This window comes from Pollachius pollachius (genome assembly GCF_949987615.1).
Source record: "Pollachius pollachius genome assembly, chromosome: 7".
NCBI classification, from domain to species: domain Eukaryota; kingdom Metazoa; phylum Chordata; class Actinopteri; order Gadiformes; family Gadidae; genus Pollachius; species Pollachius pollachius.
The window spans coordinates 20,938,445-20,956,200 of record NC_136940.1 but is presented as its reverse complement, the minus strand read 5'-3'; the positions used below and the strand labels follow the sequence as shown (position 1 = coordinate 20,956,200).

General features: G+C 43.8%; 3 protein-coding genes across 4 annotated transcripts in view; all 3 read right to left on the bottom strand.

The window, feature by feature from the left end:
* The window catches only part of cpamd8 (C3 and PZP like alpha-2-macroglobulin domain containing 8), a 38,799-nt gene extending 34,614 nt beyond the window's left edge, over positions 1-4,185 (bottom strand). Inside the window, exons 1-5 of the mRNA XM_079740389.1 lie at positions 3,736-4,185; positions 1,734-1,885; positions 1,408-1,430; positions 465-630; positions 168-220 (exon numbers count right to left, since the gene is read on the bottom strand). Of these exons, the coding sequence (XP_079596515.1) occupies positions 168-220; positions 465-630; positions 1,408-1,430; positions 1,734-1,885; positions 3,736-3,821 (480 nt within the window). The 5' untranslated portion in view covers positions 3,822-4,185. The remainder of the gene's footprint in view (positions 1-167; positions 221-464; positions 631-1,407; positions 1,431-1,733; positions 1,886-3,735) is intronic.
* A 444-nt stretch (positions 4,186-4,629) lies between these two features.
* sac3d1 (SAC3 domain containing 1) lies at positions 4,630-7,321 on the bottom strand. The gene is made up of 4 exons (XM_079740477.1): positions 7,105-7,321; positions 6,323-6,767; positions 5,628-5,910; positions 4,630-5,415 (listed from the first exon to the last, which is right to left on the bottom strand). Exons 1-4 carry the CDS (start codon positions 7,185-7,187, stop codon positions 4,928-4,930), a joined length of 1,299 nt encoding a protein of 432 aa, XP_079596603.1. The 5' UTR covers positions 7,188-7,321; the 3' UTR covers positions 4,630-4,927.
* Positions 7,322-7,652: 331 nt separating this feature from the next.
* Positions 7,653-12,342, bottom strand: haus8 (HAUS augmin like complex subunit 8). 2 transcript variants are annotated; one of them, XM_079740150.1, is made up of 10 exons: positions 12,246-12,342; positions 11,300-11,358; positions 11,112-11,173; positions 10,659-10,803; positions 10,266-10,376; positions 10,071-10,174; positions 9,574-9,732; positions 9,151-9,292; positions 8,482-8,623; positions 7,653-7,919 (listed from the first exon to the last, which is right to left on the bottom strand). In XM_079740150.1, exons 1-10 carry the CDS (start codon positions 12,308-12,310, stop codon positions 7,793-7,795), a joined length of 1,116 nt encoding a protein of 371 aa, XP_079596276.1. In that variant the 5' UTR covers positions 12,311-12,342; the 3' UTR covers positions 7,653-7,792. The 2 variants fall into 2 exon arrangements, with proteins under 2 accessions (XP_079596276.1, XP_079596277.1); XM_079740151.1 differs by lacking the exon at positions 12,246-12,342 and adding an exon at positions 12,150-12,187.
* Positions 12,343-17,756: the final 5,414 nt, after the last annotated feature.

The following is a 17,756-nucleotide window of genomic DNA, read 5'->3' as shown; positions in this document are numbered from 1 at the left end:
TTTATAAGTAACACCTATCCTGATACATTTTACTTTGGGAATGGTGGAATTTAAAAAATTGTTAGCATTGATTGTTTGGCTTTCGTTTGTCAACAATATATAGGATTTGCAATGTATATATTATTTTATTTTTGTCACTCAATATTTGCAAAATGCTGTGTAGTTACCTTGTTGTTGACCGGCCTCAGGTCAGGGCTGACTGTGTACACATTTATGAACACTGGAAAGCAGAGGGAAAGGGTAACCACAAATCAGTATATTTAATGATGAAGACAACACCTAGTGACCCAAAACCTGGAATAAACACATGATGAACATAACAGGGAATCCAGGGGTTGTATTTATCTACATTTCATGGCACACTGATTAAATATCTCTGCAAAAACAAGTCAGATTTCTAAAGAGATTCTATCCAATATACTGTGTTAACCATCAATCTAGGAGTCATGGGGGGGGTTGGAGACCTTTGTGTTTGGGTTTGTAGAAAGGCTTGTCGGTCTGGATGAACACGGCGGTGCCCTTGTTCTCCAGTGTGACCGTGGTGTAGTTGTGGAAGATGTAGCCGCCCTCCTTCAGGTAACGGTTTCCCCAGACCTTGAGGTGGGCCTGGCCTCTCAGCCCGGGGGGAACCTGGGAGACAAACACGGAGATGGGTCAACCGAAGAGCTGCAGGGCTGGGAAGATCTGTGCACCAATGTGGAAACACAAAGAGGCCTGCCGTGACAGCAACACAACCACCAAGGTACTTTGAGGGATTACTTTTGAATTTTATGGGCTGAATAATTGTACAATTTGAACAAGTTTATATTTCAAACGTATTATACAAGGGTGACCTGGTCCACCTAGACATAAGGCTGCCTGATGATTACAAACACCTGTTTTAATGGCTGGTTCAAAGGACAACTAATTTGCCATGAGGCAAACATTGACTTATTTGCCCCTCCGATTCTACATCAACATGTTTTGAACGGACAGAGAGTTACACACCAATGGACCAAACCAAGCACTGGACTAGCAAAGAATACCAACCGATAAGACACAAGGGAGAAGGAGGGTGGAGGAGGAGAGGAGGCAAGAATTCGGGTTGTGCCTCACTATATTGATCTATTCCAGTCTGTTGGGGCGTTGCACCATACATGCTCTTCCACAGCTGTTGCATATTACATTGAAGCTGTTACCTTATTCCCAATGAATGTGCAGAGACAGCTGTTGCATCGCGAAAAAAAAAATAAAAAAAGGTTAGTGTTAACTTGCATCCTGCCCCAGGAATGCTCTAAAAAGGAGAGGGAGGGGGCTCGCTCACTACTGTGCAGCTGTCACCACTAAAGACCGCTGCGCGTTTCGACGTCTCTGGAAAACCCAGCATGACTCAAGAGTAATACCTATCCAATGAAAGGTAATCCATACCTTCAGTTGGATGGTGCCTTTATCTGAAACAAAACACAGAGAAGAGTCAACAGTGGACAGTCGCATGTATCCAGCATTTTGTACGTACAACCAGCCTTAGCCAATCAATGTAGCTGTAATGTAGAGAGTCTTGTCCAATGCCATAAAGCTAATGGGGTGGCACAGGTGTGCGTTTGTGTATGTGTTTTTTTGCTTGCAAACACAGAAACAAACCATCGGTACTTGTACCATGTGCATGCCTGGCTTAAATGACATCAATTGAACATCAAAACAATATCGGCTGCCTTGCGTCACTACTGTGTACGGAAAACAAACACAGAACCCACCAAACACAGTTCCATGGCTGTGGGCCACCGTCTCGCCTTTGACGGACAGCTGCACCTGCACACGTGTCTCCGCCCGGGCGTTGAACAGGGTCACGCTCACGCTCTCCTCCCCACCCGCTCTGAAGACAGAGGGGGCCGCCACCAGGTACCCCCTGGGGGGAGGAGAGGGAGAGAGAGGGAGGGAGAGAGAGGGAGAGGGAGAGGGAGAGAGAGAGAGAGAGAGAGAGAGAGAGAGAGAGAGAGAGAGAGAGAGAGAGAGAGGGGCATTACAGGGTGAAAGCAGGAGAGGAGAATGTGGAAATCAAGGAGACAGAAAGAGCAAAGGTATAATGTTGATTGAGGAGAGAAAAAATGGGAGGGGGTGAATGAGAAAGGAGTAGTTTGACAGAAGTGGGTGGAGGGGTGGGGATCAAAGAGAGGACAAGGGAAGTAGTTGATTAATATACAGATCTCACGACTGCCTTAACTTTCAGCATCCTAAATGGCAGCTCACCAATGGACACACACACACACACACACACACACACGCAGCATGCTTTAGTTTTCACTGCAGGGTTGCCCTTCTACCTGCTGGCCAGTGGGTTTTTCTGTTCTAATGTTCTCGTTGGGTGGTCTATCACCTCTCAAAGCCCCATTGAGACTTTTAAAAAGAAGCCACAACAAGAAACGACCCCCATGAATTCTCAGGGTCACTCTGAGCTCTAATTGAGAAAATGTGTCACACACCAAGTGCTGGGAGCAAATGCCAGCCTTTGATGCATGAAAACATCCTGGAAAACTCTGGCTACTCATAAGGCAAGCATCAATAGTATAGCTGTAATAGCTTATATAGAGTAATAGCTGCATTTTTTTTGTCTGGTGCTGAAATGGCTCAATGAACGAAGTATAACAGTCCAGATTAGAGTTATATTCACATTTGGTTAAGTACGTCTATATGGCACCACGCTGTCCCATACGCAGCCTGGGAGAAAGGACCCCTTTCATTGGCAATGCACTTTTGAATAGGTTGAAGGAGATGCAGTTTGTCCACAAATCAAATAATCTGTATGTGATAAATTTGGTAACCCAATTCACGGCCAGTCTTCTGATCTTTCATTGAAGAGGAGATTTTTTGCTTTCTAACCACTCGCTTGGTTATTACAACCCTAAATGGCTCCAGGAATGTTGAAGAGAGCAGAAGTCAGTTTGAGTGTACAGAAGGTTATACCATATTATCTTCAGTCTAGTCATAATACCACTTAACAATTACATTCATAACATGACAATTAGGTCGGTTGGGTGTTTGTGTCCACTCAGTCTTTCAAGGATGTCATCCAAGCAAGGGGTAAGGGGAAAAACAAATGTCGACACGCTTCACAAAAGCATAAGATCACATCAGTAGATTCTCCAGGAAAACATGTTTTCATGTGGGGTCAGGTGGTTAGCATTACTGTACTTCATGAGGGGGAATTCATGAGAAAATCCCCTGGACTTTGAGCAGTGGAAGATAAAAAAAAAGAGCAAATTGACTGTGCGTTTGATCTACACCCGGTTGAAGCATCTCTTTGATGAGTCCGAGATCAGGTGCTTGCGGTGACCTGGCTTATGAATCACACGGATTCGTCTCGCAGTTTCTTAGATCCGAGTGCAGTTCGCTGACTTTTAGAAGCGAGTTCTTATTTCGAAATTGCATTACTTTTAAAAGCTCTAAGGTTGGTTTTACAACTTCAGACAACTGCTACAAAGTGCGCCTCTCCCACTGAACAATAAAGGGAACCTTATAGAAGCATATTACGACTTCAAAGCCTAGATTTCAGATGGGTAGAACCACAATAAGCTCATCCATTGGTATGGTAGGCCTATAGTTGTCACATATATACATATATTATGTGACTTTCCTGAATTGTACAGGCTGAAAACAACCATAATCAGCAATGTTGATAATCATAATAATCATCTTTGTAATCTTAACGTTTAATTCAACTCAAATATAGCAGGCTACATGAAAAAGGTGCACACTTACTGTCTTTCCTGGCCATAACTTGTGTTCACGTTGCATATCAACAATATCCATGATAAACGCAAAGCTGTCCACGATACTCTTATCATGTTGGACCGAGATGTGCAGCTTTCTTGCAGCCTTCTGAAGAAGGTAGCTAAACCAACTCGATTTAAAAGTTAGGTCAAGCTCCGCCGCTCTGCCTACAGCGGTCTATCCATTGCGGCTGCTTAGTGCGGTAGCGGTTCTGGATGTAACGTCCGAGCGCTACAACTAGCTAAGTTGTATTCATCCCACTTTCGAAGTACGTCCCAAACGTTTCCGAGTTTTTTTTTTTTCTTCCGTTAGAGTAAAACACACACGGGCTTTCTTCGTTCACGTGCGTTCATCCATTCCGGGTGGCGTTCTCTCATATTTCACCATTAAAAAAAATACACGTTGCCTCCCACTTTCACTGTTGGCAATATTATGTAACGAATCCCACTTCTCCTTCACACTCGAGCTGTGGTTTGTCATCTCTTTGAAGCTCCGCTGGTTTGTGTCCAACAGCGAGTCAGAACCCGAGCGCCGCTATCACGCGCACTCGACATTCATTCACAATCTCCTCCTCTCGCTCGAGCCGTCGCCGCGGCACATCCGAAGCAACGAGGACTAGTCTGGAGGATCCGTTTGAATGTACTAATGACTAATTTCTGGAAATCGACATGTGAGATTAAGAATGATTCGTCTTTTTAATATACATCGACTTATTGAGTCGCAATCCTTAGCAAAATGAAAGGCTTAAATGATGAATGAATTTATATTTTCAGTTGAGCGCGCCTGTTTGCTCTATAGCCGATGGCGCCCTCGTGTGGAAAATCAGATGTACATCCACGATTCAAAATATCATTTTTGTATAAAAGGTCATATTTATTGTAATAGAACTGAGGTAACTTATTTATAATAATATAAAATTAAATTGCTTTTCAGCAACATTTAAAAAAACAATCCATTTAAAACATTCACAAAGAATCTAAAACAATGCAATAATACTGGACAAATAGGCCTACGAAATGCAACACATTTATCAATAAAAGAAATGACTGGCCTTTTTGACTCTTGGCTGGTTGAAGCCCCGCTAGAGCACTTGAGATTTAAGGACACAGTCTACTCCTGTTAACTTTAACCTGAAGATAAGTGCAGCAATTCCCTGAAGGGGCTCACAATGTAAACGTCCCTACGCAACCTCCTTATTCACAGAGCCCTCGTGGATGATCCTCCCCAGCCTGGCGAGATCGCTCCGCTTCCCATCCACCATGTCGTGGTGGGCTGTGCAGCGCAGTCCCCCCGGCTCGGGCTCGCTGAAGCAGGTCTTTGAGAAGACCACCTGGTCATCCTGGTGGACCTCGAGCTGGTGGGCCCGGCACAGCTGCCCGGCGTGGGCCACGTCCAGTGCCAGCAGCTTGGCCAGCCGGGCCAGCGGGAAGCGGCAGTTGCGACTGCTGAGGCCGTGGCTGTAGAGCAGCAGCAGGTCCCGGCGGACCGCCGCCATGTGCCGGTGGAGGGCGCAGCTCTGCAGGAAGCTCAGCCTCTGGGCCAATCGGAGGAGGCGCACGGGGTTCCTCTCCGAGAAGGCCCGGTTGATGGACAGGGCCAGGGCGATGGCGGGGGAGGATCGGAGCCGCTTGGGCAGCTCCAAGGTGTGCTGGAGGACTCGCGAGGACCCTGGGGGAGGAACACAGGGAGATTGGCCTGGGAGGCTGGAAGCTGTTCCCCCATTACATTAGTGTTCCCCATTGCATCAGCAAAACAATGGCTTGATTGTGAAGACACAATAATTCAGATCCTTCCTTTTTTTTTTAAAATGGGAAGACCACCTAGCAGCCTCTGGGCCGTTTTCACTTAACGGAACCGAACTAGCACCAACCAACACCCACCTAGGTTGTAGAGCAGGCTGAGGGCCTGGAACTCCTCCCGGTTGCCGTGGGGCCCGGGCTCGGTGTCATAGCACCGCAGCAGCCAGCTGAGGCTCTCCTGCAGGTGCGTGTCGTTGATGCGAGGGTCGTACAGCCGCAGGGGCTCCCCACACAGCCGGAAGGAGGCGTAGACCAGTAGGCGCACCGTGCGCTCCAGGACGGCCCGGCTGTCCGGCCCAGCCGTGCGCTGGATGATCATGTCCTGCCTCACACTCCGCAGCCGGTCGAAGACAAAGTCGTACACCTGGGAACAGCCAGCCAGTAACAGGTGCTGTGTTAAGAACCATGGCGGCTTTACAGGGTCAATTGTAATGTTAAGCATGTTAGAAACAGTGTTCAGCTGGGGGGGGAACACATTCTTTCTTCCCATTGAGTATTTATATATTTAGCTAACACTAATCCAAGGAGACTTAGAGTGAGTGACTACAGATACAATGAGTGAATACAGATACATAATGAGCAGGTAGGGGGTTACTAATCCTGCTTAAGGATCTCACAATGAGGATTGGACACAGAACCTTTCAGCTGGGAGACAAACAGTATAACCACTCGACTATCCTGCAAGCTTTCTTAGCATTGTCTTGATCCGTTGGAGCATTTCACAATACCCACCTCATCCCATGTGTTGAATACCGACATGAAATATGTCCACTTGCCTCATTCCAAGATGTCTGACCAGGCATGGTGGCGATGTCATCTACTAGATAGCACACGGTCTTAAGCAGAACAGCCGGCGGACGGAGATCACTGGGCCGGGTTGAGTCCTTCCCGGCCGCAGGTCTGGAGTATTCTTTCACAGTACGCTTTGGGTCAGCCCTGGGACGCCGGCACTTTTCTCCGGTCCTTTTTTCTGTTCCTGCCAGGGTCTCGAAGCGGTGCAGTCGGTTCTGCGACTCCCGCTCTTGCAGCTCCCGGTTAGGGCACATGGACTGGCATGTTCCCCTGGGGGAACCTGGGCTTTCTGGGTCTGCCTTTTTCCCGGATTCTTCTTCTTCTTTTCGCACTCTCCACTCTGGTTGCTGTTCCCTGCTGCACCATCTTTCCTGGGTCGGTCTCCCCCCACCTCTCCCTGCTGCCGAGGTCCTCTTTTGAGCATAAGAACTGCGGTTGAAAGAGTAGTAGACATAAGTCAAAATGAAACATGGGAATGGATTTTATTTGAATTCCGTCATTTCTATCACACATTTTCTTGTTTGATATCCGTACAGGGTTTATTTTTATATATATTCAGATAAACACATATTCAGCTATAATCCTGTAAGTTCTTACCAGCTGGCAATGATTGCACACTGATTTGAGCAAAGCTAAAATTTGTATTCTTTCTTCATGTGGACGCCTAGCTTAACCGGCGAAATAATTGACTCGATAGCGAAGCTGTAGTTATCTTATAAGATTTGATTTTACCTTATTGTCAACTTAGAATGGATAGAATACTCACATAGGTCGAGGAACATTCCTGTTACTCATTGTCTCCTTGTATCTCCAATCGCAACTTTCCATGATAAGCCCATTTGAAGACATTTGAAGACAACGTTTTACAGAAATAACACGAATTGTTACATCGTCTATATGCTGGGTAAAGAATAAGCTTTCATGAAGTGAACATCGGTGATCCCATATTGCTCAAGAAAAGGACCTCGGCTTTCTTAACTTCTTTAACAGTCGTTTGTTGTTCAGCATACTTGTCGTCACATCCGGACTTTTTATTTCCGGTTTATTAGAGATATATATATATATATATATAGACGTGATATGCTGCGATGTTTATGTTCACATATCCGATTTACATTTAAATAAATGTTAAGATGTTGAGTTCAACGTACTACAATTAAACTAATTCAAAACATTTGATAAGAAAAGCGCAGTCTGCCATTGCGGATCAATATTTTCGAAATGTAACGGATGTTCATTTAGTTGCGTAATGAACCCAAAGACAGAGACAAAAATACAATGACGTTTATTTATTAAATATTTATTTGGCAATAATGTACATATTTTTTTTCATATGAATGAAAACATTAACAGCAAAACGGGCACAAAAACATAAAGATTCAATGTTATTGACTTCTAATGTGAAAGAAGCTAAATTGCATATGCATTTTGTTCTAGGTCATGTGGTACTTAGGTTAGGGTTCGGGGCAGTAGAGCTCCCGCGTCCTGGTTGGGCCAAGCTGGTGCTCCTCAAAGGCCTGCTGGGTTTTAATGTTATAGCGGCTGACCTGGGAGGACAGCTCCTGCAGCTCTGAGAAGGTCCTGGAAGGGCAGGAAGGGAAATAGATTAGTAGTAGAAAAGCAAACCCATCTTCAAACCTGACAACTTAAGGATTCGTTATGGTTCCACCTTGATGCAACGCAATGACCACACAATGGCTTCGACGCATTTGTGAACCTGTTTTGGATCTGGGTCGGGTTTATGTTAGCAGAACAACCACAGCCCTTGCTGCTATGTCGCCTCAACACGCAAGGTTACACTTTTTGGGAGCCGCACGTCAGGCCCTTGCGGTGGATGCTAGGAGGGTCCGCAAGGAAGTAATGGGTCTGCAAACCCCCTTGCGTCGTGTCAACGTGGAACCATAACTATAACTAGTTTCCATAATCTAAATCAATGAAGCACTGAATAAATTCAACATGTAGTTAACTTGTGCAGAAAATCAGCAACTTCAGCAAGGGCCATGAATTACATCCAATATAAAGCAGGAACAACACGCAGATCCGTTGAAAAAAAAAACATCCTGCCCTCCACACATTTTGTCTGTGTCTTTGACTAATGCGGACATTTCCGACTTATCTGCGGACTCCATGTCGGCTCCCTTACACAAAGATCTGCTGGGTGATGTCCTTGGAAGCCGCTTTTATGTCTCTGAGGCACTCCACAGCAGAGCTGCTGTCCTGCAGATCTGTGGCTGTGCAATCCACCAGCACCTTCTCACTCTTCTCCAGGCACGCCTCGCTTTTATCTGCATGAATACAAAGGAGTCATAAATCATTGGTATTTAGTATGAAAAATACACGACACAAAGAATACAACTTTGATAAACACAATTTGGATTTAGAAATCAATAGCACCGCTTTCTGAGTTTTCTATGGATGATTTAAGTAAACCATTTGGTTTCTTAGGGTTGTTGATGGAGGAGCACCATCTAGTGTTGCAATTAAGGAGTGCTACTTACTTATATTAGCTTCACGGTTTCAGGTTTTGCATTCTAGTAGAGACACATAATACCACAAAAATTCCGCTAGCGATTCTGCTGCTCATGAGCAATTGATTTCTTAATATTTAATTGATTGTAATATTTTACACAATTTAAATATCTCTCTTTTTTAAAGTCTTCCAGAGTCAACTGATTGGCCGGGACTGTTGGCCATCCTGAGGACACTGTTTTAAAAATGGAGCCATTCCAGATGTGTTGATGTGACGAAGTGTACAAAAGCAAAACAAACAGCAGGTGAGCAGCCCAGCTAACTGACGGGGGGGGGTACTCACCCAAGAAGACCCTCCCATCTCCTTCAATGTAGCAATTCTTCACAGGCAGCTCGTGCCTGGTGGTTTCAATGGCCCTGGCGAAGGTTCGGTAGTCCTCTTTAAACTTCTGAGCTTCTTCTACCAACGGAGTCAATGCAGCAATCTGACAGAATATACCAGACAATAATTTACAATGGCATTAAAAAACATAGACACACCTGTACACGGACAAAGCGATGCATTACTTGTATTTTAGATTTGGCTGTATAATGCAGGCCTGATACCAACCATAAAAAAAGATTTATAAATGATAAGTCTTTCGAAAAAAAACACCAACGCTCCACTTCAAAACTCTCACAATATTGCAGTCAGACATTTTGTTCATTCCTGCTTGGTGAAAAATAAAAACACTTTCATATCACCCAAATGAGAAAATGTACTGACTTGCAAATCCAGTATCTCGTTTGTCTGCTTATTCCTCTCCTGGAGAAGGTACTTGCGTTTCTTCTCTTGGACTTCATTGTACAGTCTCTCCTCCTCCTCCATCACATGCAGCAGCCGAGCCTCAGCCTCTTCCTTCAGCTTCGCTGTATTGTGGTCCATCTGGATGACACAATGCACAGGAGCGGAAATATATTGCAAAAAGGTTTGAAACCATCTAATGTTGAAAAGAGTGCCAACGAAAAAGACAAAAAATAATAAGAATCTATTATAGGTTTAAAGCACCTTCAGGAACAATTACCATAGGAATAACAGTAACAAAAGGCTAGGTAGCCCTGGCACTCACAGTTCATCGATTTGTGAGAGAAAAACCTACGTTTAGGTTTTTGTGGCCGTGAGGTAGGCCAATATAAATGTTTGTTGTACCTTGGCTTTGAGATAGACCAATAGGAATGTTTTTTCTCAGCTGTGAGGTCGGCCAATAGGAATGTTTGTTGTACCTTGGCTGTGATGTAGGCCAACAAGAAGGTCTGCATCTCGATGTCCGTCTTGTTCTTTTCAGTCGTTCTCTCCTGTTTGACTGCATTTTGCATCACAAGGGTGTCTGTTCCAATAAAAATAAACACATGAGGAGCTACAAGGGAGACGTACGTTTAAAAATTCATCAAAACATGTATTCATTTGAAAAAGTTTACCATTAATAACGGAAACATCGAAATCTGGGAAAACTCTGGGTCCATCTGCGAAGGTGGATTGCAGGGCACTTTTTTCCAATAGGGAAGGTTCGAGAAGAGTGGACATGAAAGCTGAAAACAAATATCGCGACAGAATGTTATCAAATCTCCTAAGGTATACAACATGGTCTTTTCACTGGGAAAGATTCTTCGATTTCCAACCAGGTCGGCATTTATTGAATTTGTTCAAGAGGACATGCTTTTTACTGCTTAAAAGATCCAAACAGAAGAATCAGGAAAGCAACTATGAGAAACATACAATGAATATAATTTATCAAACTGATACAGATATGCGTCATCAGTCATACAATAATACAGTATGATATTAGTTCTTGGGCTTAAGGATGCACTCACGAGTTGGAGTGGCCATCGGTGCAGCCAAACGTCTAGGAGGAGTGGCCACCCTCGGTTTTGCAAAACCTGGTTTAGGGGAGGAGGGACGTGGCAGCATGGCGACTGGCTCATTGTTCCTTGAGTTACTTGAGTTACTTGAGTTACTCTGTTGACAAGCACAGCAAGGGGACAGTCAGGTTAGGTATATATAAAAACAGAATACTAGCCCTTGGTCTTAATTCCTTTTGCAACTCTGAATATGAATACTTAAATTGGGCCAAACAGCAAATTTTTGATTGTATGCTTTTATTGTTTAACATTATTCAGAAGGTTTTATCCAAAACTTGCTATACGATTTTGAGAAATCAATGAATTTAAATATACGTGCTTGGGTAAACATTTGGACACATGGCATAAAAAACATATACACAGATCATATACATGAGAAGAGAAATTAGGAACACAGTGCAGTACCTTTGAAAGAGAAGGCTTATCAATAGGCTGCATATAACGAGACTTGACAGTTGTCCCACTGGCTGGAAGGACAAAACATACACTGTCAGATTCCTCAAAACACATTTACAAAATAATAAGGTTATGGAGCCATAATAGTTTTGTTGAACCCAGAATCTTTAACTGTTAGCGGTATTCTGTTTACTTACATTTTACGCTTTTCGTCCCTGTTCCACTGTTGTTGGCCTTGACATTTTCACCTTTGGCGCTGAACAAAGTGTAGGGAATTTCGTTAATTAAATAGTACACTTTGGCTTTTAACCGTAGTTACACTTTATTTTCAACTACAACAAGAAATACTGAACACTCCCACTTGTGATCTCACTAAGGCAGAGGGAAGGGCAGATTTTGAAAGGGCATGTAATGAATGATCAGACTCACACCTGGTGATAAAATAGGGGCCCTTTAATACAATAACTAGTAATGGGTGGCGCTGCGGTGCGCGTAAAGTTATAGCGAGGCTAGATGGGTGTGGGTGTGAGCGCTCTCATTGGAAACACGACCAACTTAAGTTCCAATGAAACCCAGTGCTTTGATCATACCACAAATAAATAGTTTAATGAAAAAGTTTTAATGAAATTGCTCCGCAGAACTAACGCTATTCAAGAGAATGCGAAGCAATGCAATATTCTGGATGATGGATCTCCACAGGAAAGAAAATCGTATTAATTTATTACCCAATTAACAGCCTATTCATAATAACAGTAGTAGGAGGAGGAGGAGGAGGATGTAGAGCTTTTCGATACAGGAGGAACGCGAAGAGTTTGTTCGTGAGGAAAGATGTCGAGATACTGGTGGTACAATTTTGAAAAAGATACCCAAACATGTTACCATTTATTTAAAGTGAGTGAATCTGTTCAAATGGTTGAACACAGGTGGATGGTACGTAACAAAGTGCATTACTGCGACAAAACGAATAATAAAGGAGCGCCACCAAATGAAAAAGTTACTGGCACCAGTGTGAGCCGTAGACATGTTGATCTGGTCTTGAACCGTTACCTTGTTCGAGAATGTTCGATAAAAATCATGAGCATACAGGCGACTTTTGGGGTAAATAGGTTTAATCATTTTAACCCTATCATCCCATCTACTGACCTTTTAGTATCAGTAGATGCCTTGCCAAAACTATTTGGTGCCATTGTTTTTCTTCTGGACGCCATCGTTACTTTAACTAAACCGCCCGTACGCTGTATATATGGTCCGGCGGCAAAACACAGCACGCTAACTTTGGTTCCTCATGAAATTCACTCACTTTAACGTCTTCTTCTTTGGTTTTTATAAGCGGTAAATGATCTCTGTCTGTCCAGGAAAGGCTTAGATTAAATCCATAAATGACTATTATAATGCATACTTTAGACTAAATTGTAAATTTAACGCGGTTATTTAACCCTAACCCTAAATTGTAAAACACCGCTGCGTTAATGTTTGTGGTTATCAATATAAAACATTAAATAAAACTTTATACTTTATACTATACATCTGTATGATATTAGGCTTCTATTTGTTTAATACAGAGAAAGGACGTTTCATATCCCCTTATGGAGCAATGCTGAATGCAACTCATATAAATTACCACTAGAGGGATAGAAGACGTGGTGTTCCCCAAAATGATTCCCTATATCGTTTATTGCTAAACAGTGACAACATAAACCTTGAATGTAGATTAATTAAGACTAAGCAGGAAATACTTTCAAGATTAAATTATAGGAAGTCTTCAGGCTCCAGCCCCCACCGTACCTTAAGTGTGTGTGTGTGTGTGTGTGTGTGTGTGTGTGTGTGTGTGTGTGTGGGTGTGTGTGTGTGTGTGTGTGTGTGTGGCTAGGTGAATGCTCTTACCAGTGCTTTACTGGTCATTTGTGTGCGTTAGTCTTCAGGAACATAATGGGTGCTGATCCCACCTGTCTGAGCTGGGCTTGAAGCACAGTGGAGACAATAGGGCCATCCAGGGTGTGGGACACAGGAGTAAATACTGACCAGTGACATCCAGCCTCAGCCACCAGCCACCAGCCTCAACTACCAGCCACCAGCCTCAGCCTCCAGCCTCAGCCACCAGCCTCAACCACCAGCCTCCAGCAACCATTCAACAGCCTCAGCCTCCAGCCTCAGCCACCAGCCACAAGCCTCAACCACCAGCCTCCAGCCTCAGCCACAAGCCTCAACCACCAGCCACCAGCCTCAACCACCAGCCACCAGCAACCATCCTCAGCCTCCAGCCTCAGCCACCAGCCTCAGCCACCAGCCTCCAGCCTCAGCCACCAGCCTCAGCCACCAGCCACAAGCCTCAACCACCAGCCTCCAGCCTCAGCCACAAGCCTCAACCACCAGCCACCAGCCTCAACCACCAGCCACCAGCAACCATCCTCAGCCTCCAGCCTCATCCACCAGCCTCAGCCACCAGCCACCAGCCTCAGCCACCAGCCTCAGCCACCAGCCCCAGCCACCAGCCTCAGCCACCAGCCACCAGCCACCAGCAACCATCCACCAGCCTCAGCCTCCAGCCTCAGCCTCCAGGCTCAGCCACCAGCAACCATCCACCAGCCTCAGCCTCCAGCCTTAGCCACCAGCCACAAGCCTCAACCACCAGCCACCAGCAACCATCCTCAGCCTCCAGCCTCAGCCACCAGCCTCCAGCCTCAGCCACCAGCCTCAGCCTCCAGCCACCAGCCTCAGCCACCAGCCACCAGCCTCAGCCACCAGCCCCAACCACCAGCCTCAGCCACCAGCCACCAGCAACTTCCACTTTCCATGAGTTGATAAAAGACTGACAGAAAGATGAAGAGAGAGAGAGAGAGAGAGAGAGAGAGAGACCAGCAGATGGACAGACAGAAAGACGGAGAGAGAGAGAGAGAGAGAGAGGGGCAAGTGGATGGATAGACAGAAAGACAGATTGACAGAGAGAAAAACCGAAAGATGGATGGACAGACAGACGAGACGGAGGGACAGAGACGGACAGATATACAGATGAACTGGGAGCAAGAGACAGACTGACAGACTGACAGACAGACAGACAGACAGACAGACAGACAGGCAGACAGGCAGACAGGCAGACAGACAGACAGACAGACAGACAGACAGACAGACAAGCAGACAGATAGATATATTAGAGGTGGAGCTCACATAAAATATAAAATGTGTTGTGTGGCTACTGGCTTCATATGTGACTATTGTTTCTGACAGTGGCAAACTGTAACAAACTGTTACAGAACAGTATCAGTATCTGTCACAGTAATCAGTGACAGAGAGAAAAACCGAAATGGATGGACAGACAGACGAGACGGAGGGACAGAGACAGACAGATATACAGATGAACTGGGAGCAAGAGACAGACTGACAGACTGACAGACAGACAGACAGACAGACAGACAGACAGACAGACAGACAGACAGACAGACAAGCAAATAGATAGATATATTAGAGGTGGAGCTCACATAAAATATAAAATGTGTTGTGTGGCTACTGGCTTCATATGTGACTATTGTTTCTGACAGTGGCAAACTGTAACAAACTGTTACAGAACAGTATCAGTAACAGTAAATATTAACTCAAAACATGAATGACATTTATATGGATCTCTGACAAGGATTCTAGGTTGTAACTAAAACAAAGTTTGGAAAGAAAGATTCAACGTAATTAACAGCTAATTGGAATGGAATATACACATGAATGATGAAGACCGGCTTTGAAGCTTTTTGCTGACCTTTTCCACCTATTATCTTTCACAATTAAGGTTGAATATAAAGGCTTGGCTCAAACCAAATCTTCTATGTAAATGAAAGTGTGTGTTTGTGTGTGCGTGTGTGTGTGTGTGTGTGTGTGTTATGTATGTAGGCGCCTGTGTAAAGGCTGGACTTTACTACTGCTTACCCGTTCTTTCTCTCTGTTATAAAGCTGCTACGTGTTTTCTCTTCTCTGGCTGTCTCATGCTGTCACTCATCGCCAAGCAATGCCAGGACCAATGAGGGGCCTTCGGGTGAATAACTAGCAGAATGTGGATCACAGGCACTGTGAGGGCACACACAAGAGAGGGACTAATTTAGATTAAATCAATAAAATCAGTATCAACCCTAACCCTTACCCTAATGAATACTACAAGGTCCGATCAAAAACAAACCTGTGTAAATGTTTGTGTCTGTTAATGGTTTAGGTAAATCAATAAATACTATATATTATACTATCTAATTAATTAAAATTGGACAGGGATAAACAATCAAACTTCAACATGCATGACACACAAAGTTTGCTTCTAAGAGTGGGGATCCACCTCATTCTCTAATAACTTATATGGAGCCGCTGGAGAAATGAGTATCAGACCCCTCTGAGCAGAGGAGAATGTGTGAAAAGTGCACGTTGAAAGACTGTGCACTGTGGGGAGACATGTAGCGGAGTGACTGAAAGAGGGTCTTTGTGTTGCTGTGCAGTGGGTCTCTCCTCTCTCTTTCTCCTCCCGAAACTCTGACGTATTACGATGGCTGCTCCTGTGACCACACTGATACTCTATGAAGTGTTACGCAGAATCAGCTTTCTAGACGAGATAACTTTCCATTTCACACACACTGTGTGCATGTTTTACACGTACATGTGTACAAACATGTAAACAGATGTAACCACATCAAACAGACACAAGCAGACGCACACACACACACACACACACACACACACACACACACACACACACACACACACACACGCAGAAACAGACACCATTTTTTTTTACCGTATTACTCAACAGTCGTGTCTGGTCCACATAGCTCCCCAGGAATGCCTCAAATACACAACCAACCAACATTATTCATTCCGTTTGAGGATCAACACTCAATAACATTTTCTGATTGGTCACTGCTTTCCACAATTATTATTATTGGATTATTACGATAGCTTAAGTCTGAGACAATTGACAACTGAGTCAATTTAAATCAAGGTTGAAAATGTTAATGTCAGTTTCTGCTTTTTAAGTTATTATTTTATTAAAAAGTGTTTTGTGCATTATAAACCCTATTTTCCTGTCTGGATTATTTTAATCCAGTTGTTAAATTTCATTTCTGTACTCCTTTAAATCATGTTTTATTTGATTGTGTGTCATGTTTTTATGTGAGGCACATTGAGTCTGGCTTGTGTCGGAAATGTGAAATGTGCATAATAAATACATTTAACTTGACTTGCACTGACTGAAATACATACAACAAATTAGACATGTATGAAATTATTATTCATGTTGTTTCTTTCATTAGTATAAGAGCTGATCAATTATTAGCAAATATGTTTGTTTAGTCTATTGTTGAAATAGGATTATCATGGGTCTTTATTGGCTCCTGCTTTGAGTCAGTAACAGCAGTCTGTCTGTCTAAAGCAGCATCAGGGTGTCTGGCAATCAAGGGCTGACCATCCAAGTTCCCAGAGAGAGATGACCATCTCATTCCTTTTGTTTGCTTGTGTCTTGGTGGCTCCATCTTTGAGCAGCCACGTCAAGCCCCACCCAGTCAGACAGGAGCTCCCTGAATTAAGTTATTAGGCCTTTCTTTGTTGATGGGTATTAGCACACCGTTAACGTAACTTCACACCCTTTGTGCTGCACTGGGCATTCTTGACGTCTTGAATAGATACGACGAAGGGAAGTTGAATAGTTGTTGCAACACAGAGGGAAAGGACTTTTATTTGAGCACACTTAACTAAAGTTGAGATGTGTGTGTTTTTCTGGCATTCTCCTGCTCTACTCAATATATTGTACTCTTATTTGAATGTCTGTTTAAAAGTTCCCCACATTATTGTTGATGTTTATTTAAATTGCTCAACATTTACTTAGGTCCCCTCTTCCTTCCTTGGAGGGCCCTGGGTCTTGTTTCCTTAAAACATTCACTCATCCATCACCTGCTAATGATTTAATCAGCCTGCTTATCTTAGAAGGAAGTGACCTCAGACAGGTCATTCCTACTGCATGCTTCACCCAGGGGCAGGGGTGGGGGGGGGATTTTAGCCTGACCAAACGTCGGTAGGTGTTATGATGATGTCAGTGTGAAACAAGGATGGGTTTGATAATTATATAACGATGAGTCTGATATTTATATAACTGTACAATAAACATGTATCCCTTTAGCAGATGTTTGCATATCAACACAACACACATGTGAGGTTGAACCATCGAAGCAGACAGACAATATTGGAGTGTTTAATAAACATAGACAAGTGCACGGTAGGTGCAGGGATTAGGAAGTCCTATGATATATCACACATACAAATAAAATGTATTTGTATCCTTGTAGCTCAATGTTCCTCAAAAACATGTATGATGTTGGTTACTTGTGTAATCTAATTAGCTCTAATCATTTTATAAGCATTGCTTATTATCTCATATACAAGGCAATTCTGATTACATCTTATTCATATTGTTATATATGCATTTGTAATTGTGACAATCAATGTCTAAAACACAATTTTCAGATTGTTCACAAATTCCTCCATAAATCTTTGATAGGCCATAAACGTATTGCAGAACCCATTTGCGTCTGTGTCCGTTAGCGTGTTTGTGTTTTTGCGAAGCTGAGAGCCACCGGCAACAGGCTAGGGCCGGGTGTGTGAGAACCCTGTGCTCTGCTTTAGCGGGGCAGCGTA

Bases quoted from the DNA above. Each gene is read 5' to 3' on its own strand.
- haus8 (XM_079740150.1), bottom strand. From the start codon at position 12,310: ATGGCGTCCAGAAGAAAAACAATGGCACCAAATAGTTTTGGCAAGGCA. The intron at 11,359-12,245 runs GTCAGTAGATGG...CACTTTGTTCAG, and splicing joins GCATCTACTGATACTAAAAG to CGCCAAAGGTGAAAATGTCA. The intron at 8,624-9,150 runs GTGAGTACCCCC...GTATTCATGCAG, and splicing joins AGATGGGAGGGTCTTCTTGG to ATAAAAGCGAGGCGTGCCTG.
- sac3d1 (XM_079740477.1), bottom strand. From the start codon at position 7,187: ATGTCTTCAAATGGGCTTATCATGGAAAGTTGCGATTGGAGATACAAG. The intron at 6,768-7,104 runs GTGAGTATTCTA...TTTCAACCGCAG, and splicing joins AGGAATGTTCCTCGACCTAT to TTCTTATGCTCAAAAGAGGA. The intron at 5,416-5,627 runs GTGGGTGTTGGT...TTCCTCCCCCAG, and splicing joins CAGCCTGCTCTACAACCTAG to GGTCCTCGCGAGTCCTCCAG.